Source organism: Salarias fasciatus, chromosome 11 (assembly GCF_902148845.1).
Source record: "Salarias fasciatus chromosome 11, fSalaFa1.1, whole genome shotgun sequence".
Taxonomy (NCBI): domain Eukaryota; kingdom Metazoa; phylum Chordata; class Actinopteri; order Blenniiformes; family Blenniidae; genus Salarias; species Salarias fasciatus.
The window spans coordinates 11,329,835-11,344,395 of NC_043755.1; the positions used below are offsets into that span (position 1 = coordinate 11,329,835).

The 14,561-nt window shown below is 39.6% G+C and overlaps 1 protein-coding gene across 1 annotated transcript in view; it reads left to right on the forward strand.

Moving 5' to 3' along the window:
- Positions 1 to 8,012: 8,012 nt before the first annotated feature.
- The window catches only part of LOC115396537 (D(2) dopamine receptor A-like), a 12,225-nt gene continuing 5,676 nt past the window's right edge, over positions 8,013 to 14,561 (forward strand). Inside the window, exons 1-4 of the mRNA XM_030102442.1 lie at positions 8,013 to 8,409; positions 9,371 to 9,480; positions 11,569 to 11,705; positions 14,439 to 14,561. The exon at positions 14,439 to 14,561 is cut by the window's right edge and continues 95 nt beyond it. Of these exons, the coding sequence (XP_029958302.1) occupies positions 8,035 to 8,409; positions 9,371 to 9,480; positions 11,569 to 11,705; positions 14,439 to 14,561 (745 nt within the window). The 5' untranslated portion in view covers positions 8,013 to 8,034. The remainder of the gene's footprint in view (positions 8,410 to 9,370; positions 9,481 to 11,568; positions 11,706 to 14,438) is intronic.

Here is a 14,561-nt window from a genome sequence, read left to right on the forward strand (position 1 = left end):
GCTTGGGTAAGCATGAATTAATATTTCAGTTGTGAGTAATCAAATGTTTAATTTTACTAATACAGCCCGTTTGAGACCAGACATATTTGATTTTGGCTCGTCGGCCACAGTTTGACACCGCTGATCTAACTGAGAGATATGTCATATTTAGACAGTTTATATCATTTCACTGTGTTTCATCTGTTGTTTCGTTAATATCCCTGTCCTTGCATCTTCTTATCTCCTCCCCCAGAGTTGTTTTCAAAAGATCCAACGCTCACCTTCCTTTTTTCAGACAGCCTCTCTGTTTTCTAACTGCCTCTAAAAATTCCAGAGACTGATTTTATGACTCCTAATTAGACTTTGCTGTCCTCATAATGAACACGAGTACAAAATAAATCAAGGTTCTAATGAGCAGCCATAGGACTTTCATCAGAGTGGCGGCGGTTCATTTTGCAGCTTAAAAAACATCTGGCTCGTGTTTCACTTTTCTGCCGGTTGCTTGTAAAGATTGTTTCTTGAGACGTTGACAAATGAGACTGACACTCTGAAATGCTGATGAGACATTGTGGATACGCTCCTGTGCAAAAAGCAGAAATCTCATTTATTTAGTTGCTTCTAAGCTGTTTTGGGACTTTATTTTTGGTTGGGAGCCTCAAATTTGGATTGAAATTAGTCATGTAAAACCATCCTTTCATGGGCTTAAGCCTTGTTGGAGTACAAATAATTGAGGGGACAAAATAACAGACTGGATGCCATTGTTTTCCACCGCACTCATTCACTGTTTGAAGAAGACAGTCATTCAGAATGGTAATTGTTGGGCTCTGGAAGAGATGGTGAAGCATTTGAAAGTTTTCAGCTTTAAAACTGTGTTGGAAAAAATGTTTGTGAGCAAAAGTTCAAAGTTTTAAAGTTGAAGGGAGCGAATCCTATAAAAATTCTGCATACTAGAGCCACTAGGTGACGACACTCACACACTCAGGCACAGGTGAAGGGCGTCAAGGTGAAGAACCAAGGAGCCTGAAACAAGAGACCGTTAGGATTTCACAAAAAGCACCAGAGACAAACATGAATCGTCACAACAGCTCTGCATCGTAAAATCTTACCTATATTTCATAACTTATAGTTAGATGAGATATACTGTTTGGTAGATTTATGTGAAATATGTACAGTGATGCAGTGATCGTGCGCCGTCCCCACAGTGGTCAATCTCTGGTTTGAGTCCAGGTTTGTGGTTCTTTACTTTGGGTCTTTTGGGGGATGCTGTGTAATTAATAATTTAACCTGGAACTATTCTGATCATGTGATATTTGTCATTGAAAAGATTAATTGTGTTTGATCTCAGCACCAGTAGTCAAGCATCGGCGCATACTGCATTTAGAGAACAACAAAAACTGACTAATCATTCAGTTATAAATCGGGACCACTGACCACTCTCAGATACGTAAACCACTGCAGGTAATGATCCATATTATATTATCTATAGCATATGGACTACTGGAAACCAGAGAAGAGAATACATACATGCATGCAAGAACGTGTGAACTCCAGACAGTAAGACCTTGCAAAGGCAACCAAGTGCAGTCCTATCAAGGGCATATCCACCTGACCTGAGGAGAGTCAGCACAGTTTAGCAGCACTTCTCCATATTTCTCCAAAATGTGTTTTTCCTCTATGATACATGTAGAAGTGAGCATGACGTTTATGGGGAATAAAAATGAAAAGAAATAAAAAGATAACAAAGAATTCAGTCAGACAAACTGCACTGATGGGAAGGGAGATCACAATATATTCCATTTTACACTGGAAGAAAATACAGTTATAGAGTGAGAGGAAGTTGAATAGACAGTAAAATCTCTTTTTTATGCTATTTGCAGCCGAGTGTGTTCCTACACCCATCTAATAAAGTCTGACCTTAAGAATTACATCCGACAAACCCAGATAACATTTGTAGCCGTGACCTCAGGGGACCCGGCTGCAGCTCTTATTTATGCACATTTTAAAGTGTGTTTATTTGTGTGTGTGTGTGTGTGTGTGTGTGTGTGTGTGTGTGTGTGTGTGTGTGTGTGTGTGTGTGTGTAAGAGAGAGGGAGAAATTTGTGTTAACAGGGATCACTGCACCTTGCTCTGAAAGGAAATCAATAAGCCGATGTTAATAACGGCCGACCCTCACGATCAATAACAGAAATGCCCCTGGTGCCACGTTACTTATGAAGCAGGACGTACGTCTGGGCGGAGCCAAAAACAGGATTACCCTTTCATAATTAAAACCTCTTGAAGCTTATGAAGCTTCACATGAGGCTTTTCCTCATAAATGAATTTGAAAACCTGTTTAAAAAATTAATACTATCAGGAAAGAGCTCAATAAGTAATTCTGTGAATAAAGCAGGTTATGAGGCGAATAAAACTGTTCTATTGTGCAGATATTATATTGAACTGATGTACTTCAGTGAATTACGGTGCTATAAAAGTGAATAAGCAGGGGGTTTTTTAGTGCTTTTCTCAAGCAGAGCACATAAGTTAGAGTGAGAAAGTCAGCCTCAGCCATGTCTGAGGAGAAAAATGTTTTCCTTGGGTTAATTAATTTGAGGTTGATATATTTTCTCTGGGCAAAGACACCAATTAAAAACCTCTCGCCTAATTCAGCAATCATCCGCATGTTCAAAGTAAATAAGAAACTGTTTACATTTCAAGAGTTAAACTCTTGCACATTAAAATTTAGTTTAAAGTGCACAAGCAGGCATGACCTGCAAACATAATTCTGAGCACGATTCATTTTATTCTGTCCCTGCTTGAACCTGCAGAACATTAAGAAAAGCTGGCGCGAGTCAAAAAGCAGGTCAACAGGTTCACAGAATAGTTTAATTTAATATTTAATGATTGAGCTGCAAAATGTAAGTGAACTAGTTTTAGACAGCAATTAAAATTTCAACCCCTGTGTCATGAAAGCAAAAACTATTTTTCTTTTTCATCTTTTTTCCTGTGACATTTAAACTAATAGTGATCATAAAGTGGTGCTCCAAGAGGGAGACGTGCGTAGAAGGGTCACCACGTTATGATTCTTGGTAAAGAAAAGACTTGAGCAGCTTTAGGAAACTTGAATGGTGCTTCAGATTTACTCAAAGATGTCGTATAGCTTAAAAATTCAGTTATATCACCAAATATTATCTCTGTATGACTTTTCAGATGTTACCTAATGTGCTTTATTAAGCCTGGAATGAGCTGTCCTTGTAAAAAAAAAAAAAAAAAAAAAAAAAAAAAACACACAAAAGAAACTATAGAATGTTAGAAAATTCCTCTTCTGAATAAAAAATGAAACTGTAACAAAATCTTAACTGTTATAAAGTCCAAGTGGACAAATAAACAAAAAAATTACATTGTCCTCTCAATTGGTCTTCTGTTTTAAATCATCAGTTTCACAATATTTCTTCCTGTTAATTAATATTATAAAAAAATAATAAAACAGCACCTGCACAAATCTACTAGTTTAACATCTTGTGGGCAGATAGACGTATTGCTGCTTCAGTGTCTGCTCAGACAATGTCTACACTGTGAGTGTGTTAGAACAGCTTGTGGATCATACACTCAAGAAATTCTGTGAAAAAGCTCCAGTCAAGTAAATCAATGCTTAATAGTTCTGAAAAAAACTACAACTAGGCATTTTTATAGATTTAAAAAAATAAAAATTCTGTCCTGCCAGAACATGCAAAGTGGACGTATTTCGGCAACAGAGGAACTTGTAATAATAATTCAGACAGCACTGTGTTTTAAGCATTTTAATTAATATATGATGGTATGCATTGTGCTCATAAACATGCTGCAAAATTCATAAAGTGATGTTTTCTCTACTTTTTCTGCAAATGACACCAGATTGTAGGGAACTCGTACTTGGTTTTGGATTTAATATGAGGAAATTCATGTTGTAGATTTTTTTAATTGGAAGACATTGCAAAGTTCTAATTGATGAAAGATGTTTTAATGGTTTGCTCCCATCCGTCCGTCCACTGCCAGCTCTCGATGGATGAAGGTATGTTGAGCCCTGGACCTCAATCCATAACGATCATGAACTTTTCAAATTCAAATGGCTTATATTAAGTGCTTTTCTAACTTTTAAAAAGCCATTTAATTTAAAAATGCCCTGAGATACTTTATAAGCTGAAGGTAATATACCTTCCCATCTCGACGTATTTCACAGAGTGCCCTATAAAGTTTTTAATGCTCTTCATTAATTTGATTGAATTTACCTGACGGAGGTTTGACTCTAATCCAGTGTTGACTCATCATCTCAGGTCTTTAATTTAACAATCGCATATCTCTTAATGAAGAGAACCACGGTTAGAGATTTAAAGTCGGTCCAACAGGCATGCATAGGGAAAGAATGTAAATTCCACGGAGGAACAACCCCACAAGCAGCTTAAAGTCTGATTTTGTTTGGTTGCAAAGCCACTTCTCCAGCCTGTCATCTCCGAACAAAGCAACGGCAACTGCAACATATTTATTCAGAAATTTGTTTTTAAAAGTTAGGTAGTAATTATGCTGGAAGTTATGAAATAACTGACAAAAAATAAACTTTTCAATTATATTCAAACTACTTGAGGTGCACAGGTCCAGTTGACTCTTTTTGCCATCCAGCTTTTACACATTTTGGAGGGTTAAAAACAGGTCGGAGTGCAATGTTCCTGCAAAATCCATACATATCTTTTATGGATGAATTCATATTCCACCTTGCGAATAAACTGACCTTTAACCCACAGAAATGTGAGTTCTCACCTTCTCCGGCACTGATTCAGATCAATATCTAACCGTGTCAAATCAGTGTGTGGCCGCCAGAGATGATAATGTCCTCCTCGGGTGCTGTGGTCAGTGGAGCGAGGTCAACAGGTAGGAGAGTAGATAGAGGTGTTTATTGATTCGCTAAGCCCCATCCTTCTCCGATATGTGTGAATTAGCGATGCAGATCACGGGCCGGTTGGAGTGAGCCGAGTTATGGCAGCACAAATCTCACAGAGCTCAATTATGACCTTGAGAATAACAGTAAAGTTCATACAGAGATGCTGCAAATGAGGAGCCGGTTTCAGCTCACTGTCACTGCTGAATATTTTATGCAGCCTTTTCGCGTCTTACAATACCGGCTGTTTGTTCCAGTGCATCAGAAGAGAGTAGTGGAGTGAGATAAGAGAGCGGGGGAGAATGCGTCTCATGTAGCTTGGTGGTGTAGTGTTTGGCACCATCATGTTTGAGTTTGCATGTTTTCCCTGTATGTTTTTTCCCCAAGTACTCTGGCTTCCTCCCACATCCAGATAGCATGGATACAAGTCCATCAAAAGTGAAATTCCAGTTGGGATCTGCTGCCCTAAGTTGGATAAAGTTTGTTTTAGTGATGGTTTTTTTCTGCAGAAAGTTGATAAATGCCCTGCTGCATGTTAATGATGAGAGATTTTACAACTGAGTTGAGGAGCAGAGGAACAGCATGATGTTAATTTCGAGCACGCGGCCCAGTCATGATTACGAATGAGTCCTTCTCATGCATTCACAAAACTATTTACTCTGACCGTATTGCACATGTGCAGAACCCTTTCAGAAAAATTCCACGTTCCCTGTTTGTCTGGAGATGGAGCGATTTCAAAATGTTGCTCCATGCACCGCTGTCATGTGAACAAAAACACAAAAAGAAAGTTTAGAGTGTAAAGTGTGAACAGGAGCGGCTTCCTGTGAAACAGACATCCATCCGACATTAATTCTAGCTTTTGATTCCTGAACAAACAACCAAATGCTGTCACTCTGGAAAATATTCTCCTCAGATACATTTATGCATCAAACATGCAGCTGTGCAGGCTTCAAATGTTGCCTGAAATGCTTGTTTATACAGAATAGAGGCTGTTTTCAGCTTTAATAGGACGACTGGAATGAAAATGAATGTTTACAAGTTGACCTGGTGGAGAAAAAGAAGCCTGAACCCCAGTGAATGTATGAAGTTGTTAAGCCAAATCCATTTTTACACACACTATTTTTATTCTCTTACAGTATTTATTTCAGAATGTAGATAAATCCTCTACCCAGGACCAACCCTCACTGGCAGGTGTGTTGCACAGTTTGCAAGTTTACTCAAATATTTCTATCTTAAGGGCTAATATTACATAAATGGAAAAATAATTAGCAGTTTTTCAAGCACATTTTACATTTAGTATTTCTATTTTCAGTGCTGCCAGTGACTATAAACCTCAACTTCCACAAGAACTCACAGAAGAAGGCTACAACAAATTGAACAATAAGTTAATGCTGTTAAAGAGGCTTGGTTTAGAGATCTGTTATTTAATATTACTGTTTTTGCTCCATCCACAGACTTTACACTGAAGCAATCTGATAAACTGACAGCTCAGCTAATGTGTCTCAGCAACAACACTGCAGTGAAATAACAGCCTAAAGAGACAATCAAAATAATGGAAGTTACTTTTTCATACAGCTATTATTTTTTAATAGTAAGAGTTTGTAGCTCCACAAAAAACCTAGTAAACTTGTAATCAAGTACTAAATTGCATTAACTTGCATGACACTGATCAAATATTGGCAAACGGAGTTCAGTCTGAAACACATCAGCAGCGATGACGCATCGCAGTGTTGTATTCAGCTCATGCTACAACAAACCAATAATACATGACAACATTTTTAAATTTAAAATTTATACATACTTTTTTTTATTTTATTTTGAAATATCAGTTATGCAAATTTAGATTTTTACTGTATAGATAACCATCATCATCATGTCTTGCCAATATTCTGAGAACTGAGCAGAACCTGTAGTCCTGTTTCTCAGTACAAAACTGGACCGAGGGAAAAACCCGAACTGAATCATCAGAACATCTCACTTCATGCAGGGAGCATCAAAATAAACGAGATGGAACAAATGCACATTCGTGCCAAATAAACGAAATATGATCGATAAAGAGATCATGAAATAACAGTCCACTTCTCGGTCCCCATTTCACTCGTAAGGGACGTGTTAGAAGGTATATGTTTACAGAAAAAATCAAACCGAGGGAGTCCTCCGGGTTTTCACAGAATAGAAACCTTATTGTCTGGTAAAAATGGGCCTGTGAAGCCTCACTGGATATGCTATGGGCTCCATTTAGTAAGATGCCCAAACTTTAAAATCCACATTTTTTTATGTGGGAGGATCTGTTTTGAACCATTTTGTTAATACACACTTTAATGAAGAAGTGAGTAGCTCTCCCCTTCAGGCCTGTGAATCTTTCAGTGATCACCGAGGCTTTGCTGTCAAAATAAGATCTTGCACATATAAAAGGTGAATCTTCCTGTTTTTGGCTCACTGTAAGGTTTTAATAACTCAGACTGAAGAGCGGCTCAGCAGCCATTTGTGGAGGAAATCTGGTGAAAGCTGCTGTTGTGAAGGAGCTGGTTCTGATCGGTCACCTGCTGTGCTTCAGTACATGTTTTGCATTATATTGGATCATAGTTAAAAAAAACGTTCTCTGTACGTGTTCACAGTGTTTTCATTTCTTTAACTACAGTCACACTTGACCAGCTACACTGATTTTATTTGTGCAAAATCAGTGATTCTAGCCGTTGTTTTCTCCTCCTTGAATGGATTCTTGTGTAAAGTTTGATCTTTGAAGCACCAGAGGCTCCAGAGAGAACCTGGAGAGATGTGCAGAGCATCTTTCAGCTGTGTTACAGTGGGTGTAAAGCCATGTGATCTTGACTGTGTACCTGTGCGTGCGTGCGTGCGTGCGTGCGTGCGTGTGTGTGTGTGTACACGTGTGTGTACAGGCAGCGTGCACTGGTGTTTGTCTCGGTGTTCTGTGTTTGGATTCCTGCTGAAGTGTTTCTCTGAGGGGAAACACACTTTCAGTCCTGTGCCACAATAACCCGATTTTTATTTTGTTGCCTTGAATAAAGAAGCCAGTCTTTCTTGGCTGTATTGTGAAAAGCTGAATTGAGCACACAGCGCGTCAAGAGGGGTAATTATTTTCATTTCTTGCTTTTCTTCTCTTTGTCATCAATTCTCAGCCGGGCCATGTTTACTGGAGCAAGATCATGACTTCGCTCAACAAGTCAGATGAGGCTTCCTCCTCTACCTCTTCCTCCTCCTCCTCCTCCTCCCTTGAGCAGAACTTCTCCGTTATTGCCTCCCACGACCCCCCCTACACCGAGTCCTTTCCCACTCCCACCTCCCTGCTGACGTCCTCCAACTGCACCAGCTCGCCGTCGGCCGCGTCGCCTCCCTACAACTTCTACGCGGTGCTGCTGGTGCTCCTCATCTTCTGCGTGGTGTTCGGTAACGTGCTGGTGTGTGTGGCGGTGTCGCGGGAGCGCGCCCTGCAGACCACCACCAACTACCTCATCGTCTCCCTCGCCGTGTCCGACCTGCTGCTGGCCACCCTGGTCATGCCCTGGGGCGTCTACCTGGAGGTGTGTGTGTGTGTATGTGTGTGTGCACTTGGTGTTTTAAAGAAGAAATATAAAAGGAGCCCATCACATTATTTACTCAGTCACAGAAACCACTTTCTGATTTTCAGAGTCATAAACAGTAGTTTGTTAGTTGTTACTCTCTTTCATTTTTTCGTAAAACTTTCTAAGAAGAGCCAATAATTTGAAATAATTTATTTTCTTTGATTTTGTCAGTAAGCAGTGAATCGATTAAAGGAATTTCAAACCTGAAGGTTAAAGAAAAAGGGAGTTAATCCTTCTCAACAGTCCATATCAAGTCTTCCAGTTACATTATGTTTTAGACACAATCAGCTGACAAAGCTCAACTTTAATGAAGTATAGGAGTGTTCTCCGTCTGAAAAATGAAACGGCGAACATCTGGGAAATTTCAGTCTGATGCTGTCTCGCCTTACAGCGAGAAGGCCGTTGGTTCAAATACTGAACAGACGTTTCTGTGTCAAGTTTGCATGTTCTCCTGGCAAATTGGCCCTCGGTGTGAAGGTGAGTGGGTGGCTGTCCGTCTCTGTGATGGACCGGGGATCTGTCCACAGTGCACCAGGCCCTCACTGGATCAGCTCCACCGACACTGAAGGGGATTTAAGTTGCATCGAAGATGAAAAAAAAAACATGGTCTTGGTTTCAGGATGTCAAAACTAAAAAGAGCCAAATCTCATTTCTTATCCTTCTGAACATTCTTGCAGCCATGAAGTTATTGTTCTTGCTTTTTTTTTTTTATTGGTGTTCTTGTTTTTTTCTTTTTTTCATCCTCTTTGTGTACTTCTAGTTTTTTCTTTTTCTCTTTCTTGATGTTCTGGTTGTTCTCTTTTTGGGAGATTATTATTATTATGTTATTCATCCTATTGATTTTTGCCGTCGTTGTTCTTGGTGTTCTTTATTCTTGGTATGTCGGAGTGTGACTCCAGTTTGTGTTTTGTGCTTGAAGGTGGTGGGAGAGTGGCGCTTCAGCCTCATCCACTGCGACATCCTGCTCACCCTCGACGTCATGATGTGCACCGCCAGCATCCTCAACCTCTGCGCCATCAGCATCGACAGGTGGATTCCTGATCATTCGATCTCCTCTTCCACTTTGCACAAAAACATTTTATATTTATTATCTATTGATGCTTTAACACAGCCGCTACTCCTCCAGTGTTATTATCCTTCTCAATTACTTTGAATACGGCGTTTCTTTCCAGCAAGGCTTTTTAGCAAAGCTCAAACAACCCAGATTGCAGTAAATCAATATGCTATTTCGTTTTGTGGCACCTCACCTTGAAGTCTGGCTTGCCAAAGAGCATGAAGATCCACAGAGTTCCCACAGAGACTTGAAAGCGTCATGTATTGTGCAGCGGTTAATGGCAGGTTGTCATTTACATTGTCCTCTGTATCATTTTGGTTTGAGTTTTTCTTTATGCGGGGGATGAGGGGATCGCGTTAGATGATTTGATGTTGCACCTGCTGCCCTCCATCATGGGGGTGACCAGAGGCCCGGCGGCACGCCGTCTGCAGCTGCTGCTCTCAATCCTCCGACAACGTGACACATCGAGGCAGAGCCGGTTCAGGCTCCTGTGATTCGGTGCAATAAGTGAAGATAAAGTCTTAATTGCCTTGTTGAAGCACGGCGATAAAAAATAATCTGAGAAGTAAAAGGCTGTCAGCGCTTAATACCTTGGCAATTTGCAATGAAACGGTGACTACCAGGTTAAAGCGGTGCATTTAAGTGCTTTAATTTCAGGGAGGTTACGTCTGCATCAGATGAGCAGTCTGAGAAACGTGGCTCCTTTTTTATGCACTATCCTAATGGAGAGCATTTGGATAAGATAGCACACACCCAAATAAAATTATTCCATTAAGGGGAATAATTTATTGCTTTGGGTTTGTTTATACCCATAAAAACAAGACAGATTTACTGTCTGTTCTTGGGGAAATTGTTTTAAAGAAAATCTCATAAATCGAATTCATCTTGTTTCAGTCGAATAATGTTGGATTGGAAAATACACTTTGCCTGCTAAGAGATGCTTTACAGTTTCTTTCATCAATCAATAGAGACAAAAAGAACATTTGGGCAAACTTCTACTAACTTCCTGTGAGCTTCTAAAAGTTCCCTGTACGACTTTATTTCAAATGTATGTTTGTTTTCACTGTTGTCCAATCTAATATTTTCTTGTGAGACAGTGTTTTCATTTCCTTTGTACAGAAAAGGTAAAACAGAACAACTTTTTCTTTTACCTTCTTGAGTTCATTTGTGGTTTCAAGTCTTAATTCCCGCAAAAAGGACATTCTATTCATGCCAAATTCACTGTAGTTCATTCAACTACATCTTCTTTTTTGGCAGGGTTCAGACTGGTAAAGCAATGGCATGATCACTTTATAAGTAGAAAAACTTTAAAGTTCTTTTAACACAAAAAAATAGCAGTGCATTATGAAATATTCTAATGTGACACTCTCGCTGTTTTTTTTTAAAGAAACTGCATCTTCTTGTCTTTCTTGGCACAGTGATGTTCTTAAGGTGAACATAAGTAAATTGCTGTTGCTTCTGAGGCTTCACAGTGTCTGCAGCCTTCAGTCTGCATATTGTCACAAACTCTTCCTCCAGTATAGATTTCAGTTTGATGTAGTTTTTCAAGCAGCAACTCGATTCTCACTTCTTGTTCTGTGTGTTGTGTGTTGACTGCTGATCTGAGCAAAAACAGAGCAACTTCCAGTTGGTTAGTTCCAACAGTTACTTCATGATTGCAGTTATGGCTCTTCTGGTCATTGTTAGACATATAAATAACTTACTCTATATCTGTGCATTTGGTCCTTTAAATCAAAATAAATTCGTTCTTTTGCCGTCACACTGTAATTAAAGTGTGTGATATTGTGACCATCTGTGACCGTCTGCCTGCAGCCAAAATCGAAACAGCTCATTCAAAACAGATGACTGACAGTGGCACTTATTTGTGTCTTTGAGGCTGTGAAATGACCAGAGACAGATTTTGTCTTGGAAGTTTAGTCTGTAAAACAACTGTATACATGAGTACGAACAATTGAGGATACATTAGTTTGTTTTTGTTTTTTTTTTCTCAATATTTGAGTAAATGCAGGCACCGTGTGTCTGTGAGAGGCATGCTAATGCGTCGCCTGTTTGTGTGGTTCCAGATACACAGCGGTGGCCATGCCGCTGCTCTATAACACCAGATACAGCTCCCGGAGGAGGGTGGCCGTCATGATCGCGGTGGTGTGGTTCCTCTCTTTCGCCATCTCCTGCCCTTTGCTGTTCGGCCTGAACAATACGGGTAACGTCACCATCTGATACTTCCTCTCCAGTTACTCCTCGAGGTGCTGTTCCCTCCATCTTGGCTCCACACGTCCCAGAGTGCAGCACGCTGAAATTCAGTCATGCATCCTGAGAAAATATTGTGTGTGTGTGTGTGTGTGTGTGTGTGTGTAGAAGGCTGTGTGAGTGCTCCTCAGAGCTGTGCAGTGCTTAAAGCTGGTCACGAACAGCCTGTGAGTGCAGTTAATTTAAAGAAATATATTATGAATGAAAGAAGGCTCCGCAATTTAAACTCCCGCAGAGCACTTTGCAGCTTCTCCATGGTAGAAAGTTTAATTTTTCCTTGCTTCATTGCATCAAATATTTACCACTGCAATAATTGGTGTCCATCTCAAATGTCCGTGTTTGAAAGTTTATAACTGAGATCAGCACTACAGCACTATCTAAAAGTATTCTTTGCTTTGCAAATCTCCTATTTGAAGAACATTACTTCGGGTTACGTTTATCTTTGTTAATTGTAGGATAGTGATGAAAGAAAAAGCTACAGTGAAGTAATATTTTAAAAACAGAAGAATGCCAAAAACCAAACCAAACCATTCAGTTCCCCTCACTGCAACAGAAATCTTCTGTGTTCTGGAAGAATTAAACGTAGATATATATTTAAAAGAAAGAAATAGATTAAAACAATACACAGGAGAATAGGCACACATTTTTGCTGAATCTCATCCAGTTAAACCAGATTACTCATGTCTCTCACACTCGGCATCAGAAATAATCCTGATGCACCACCACAAAGTTTCAAAGAAAAGAAACATAAAGTTTATCTGTCTGGGGTTGTCAGGTAATGTGATACAAAACAGGAAGCCTAAACAGCAATTACTGTCCAAGTTTGAGGGTTTCTTTTCATGCAGACAAACACAGAAAGCAATTCATAGTAGAAAGCAGACAAAATATATACATATATCTTCTAACGTCTTCAGGGAAGGTACAACTCCTCTGATATTTTTCTTTTCATGCATCAGTAGATGTGTCACAGATCCTTAACCCATACTTAGCATTTCACTGTCACTTCCATAATAACAGTCTTCACATCCTAATTTTCACATAATTGCCACCTATCAAAAGGCGTGACTTAAAGATCTTTGCAGTTTTTGTTTTCAGTTGACCTGTCAAACTGCCCCTTCAAGCATCTTGAGTTGAAAGACTAGCTCCGCTGTTGCTCAAGTGTTTTGGACAGCATCTTACTTTTTGGGTGTGTTCTAATTTGAACACGTCTTTAATGGATCACACACACATTCTCACCCCAAAGCCCGCACTCGTGAGTTTCCTGCTGAGAGGGAAGAGCAGAAACTTGAGCTCTGCTAACTTTTTATTTTCACACAGTAAAAATAAAACATGCTTTTCATCTTTGGATGCAGGACGTTAATCCTTCATTTTTCCTCTGAGCTGCCTCCCTGTTTTTGAGAGTCTCTGGTTTCAGCTTTAAAGGCTGCTGCTGGATCCATAATCTATTCCACACCAGTACAAGTTATGGACACCACGTCTTCAAGTGGAAATATCAAGTTCATGTCCTTCATGGACTGCTCAGTTTTTGGGGGGGGTTTTCTAACTTGAAGGATTTTTATGCTTTAGTGTCCTCTGAGATGTAAATTAGAAACGCTGCAGTAGTTTTGTCCATCTGTCTCTGGGTCTTATTATTGTTTGATGAAATAAACAAATCACACTCAACAAAAATTTAAACGCAACACTTTTGTTTTTGCTCCCATTTTTCATGAGATGGACTTAAAGATCTAAAATTCATTGCAGATACACAATATTACCATTTCTTTCGAACATTGTTTACAGATCTGTCTAAATGTGTGATAGTGAGCACTTCTGCTTTGCTGAGATAATCCATCCCACCTCACAGATATGCTACATCAAGATGCTCATCAGACACCATGATTAGTGCACAGGTGTGCCTTAGACTGTCCACAATAAAAGGCCACCCTGAAATGTGCAGTTTTTTTTGTTCTTTTTTTTTTATTTGCTTTATTGGGGGTCTAGGGACTCAGAACCAGTCAGTATCTGGTGTGACCACCATTTGCCTCATGCAGTGAAAGGCATCTTCTTCGCATAGAGTTTATCAGATTGTCAATTGTGGCCTGTGGAATTTTTATATTTTTGTTGATTGTACATCCACGCGGTCAACAGATACTTGATGAAATTGTTACTGAACTATTCATGAGCAACGAACTTGCGGAGCGTTGAGTATCGTTTTCTTATGTTCTCCTATCAAGTGAGTTTGGACTGATTCCCTGTAGAGAAGTGAACTCAGGTATTATAGTTTCTTCAGTGTCTCCAAAAAGCAGCAGACAACAATGTGAAACCTGATGTCAAACATAACCATCTGGTGATAAAGTTGATTTCAACCTTCAGTTCATATTACCAGTTTGGAAATAAATGACTGAGTGACATAGTTTCTGCATTTCAAATAAACACGATTCATTGACAAATGCTTATCAAGAGAAAGTACTGGCAGAACAGTTTGTTTTGTTGGGAATTGTTTACTTCAGCTCAGCTGCTGAATGAACATTTGTTCATTGGTTCAGCTATAACATATGCTCAAGACCATGAAAGTCAAAATAACACCTTAATTTATATTTCATCTATTTTATTGCTAAAACTGTAGTTCCTAATCTTGTTTTCACTGTAATTAAGCTGCCATATTGTATATTATATGAAATCTGACCTTCTGCTTCCCCTGTTTCAGCCAGCCGTGAAGGCACTACGTGCAGCTTTGCAGACCCCGCCTTCGTGGTGTACTCGTCTGTGGCCTCCTTCTACGTTCCCTTCATAGTGACCTTGCTGGTGTATGCACAGATCTGCGTGGTGC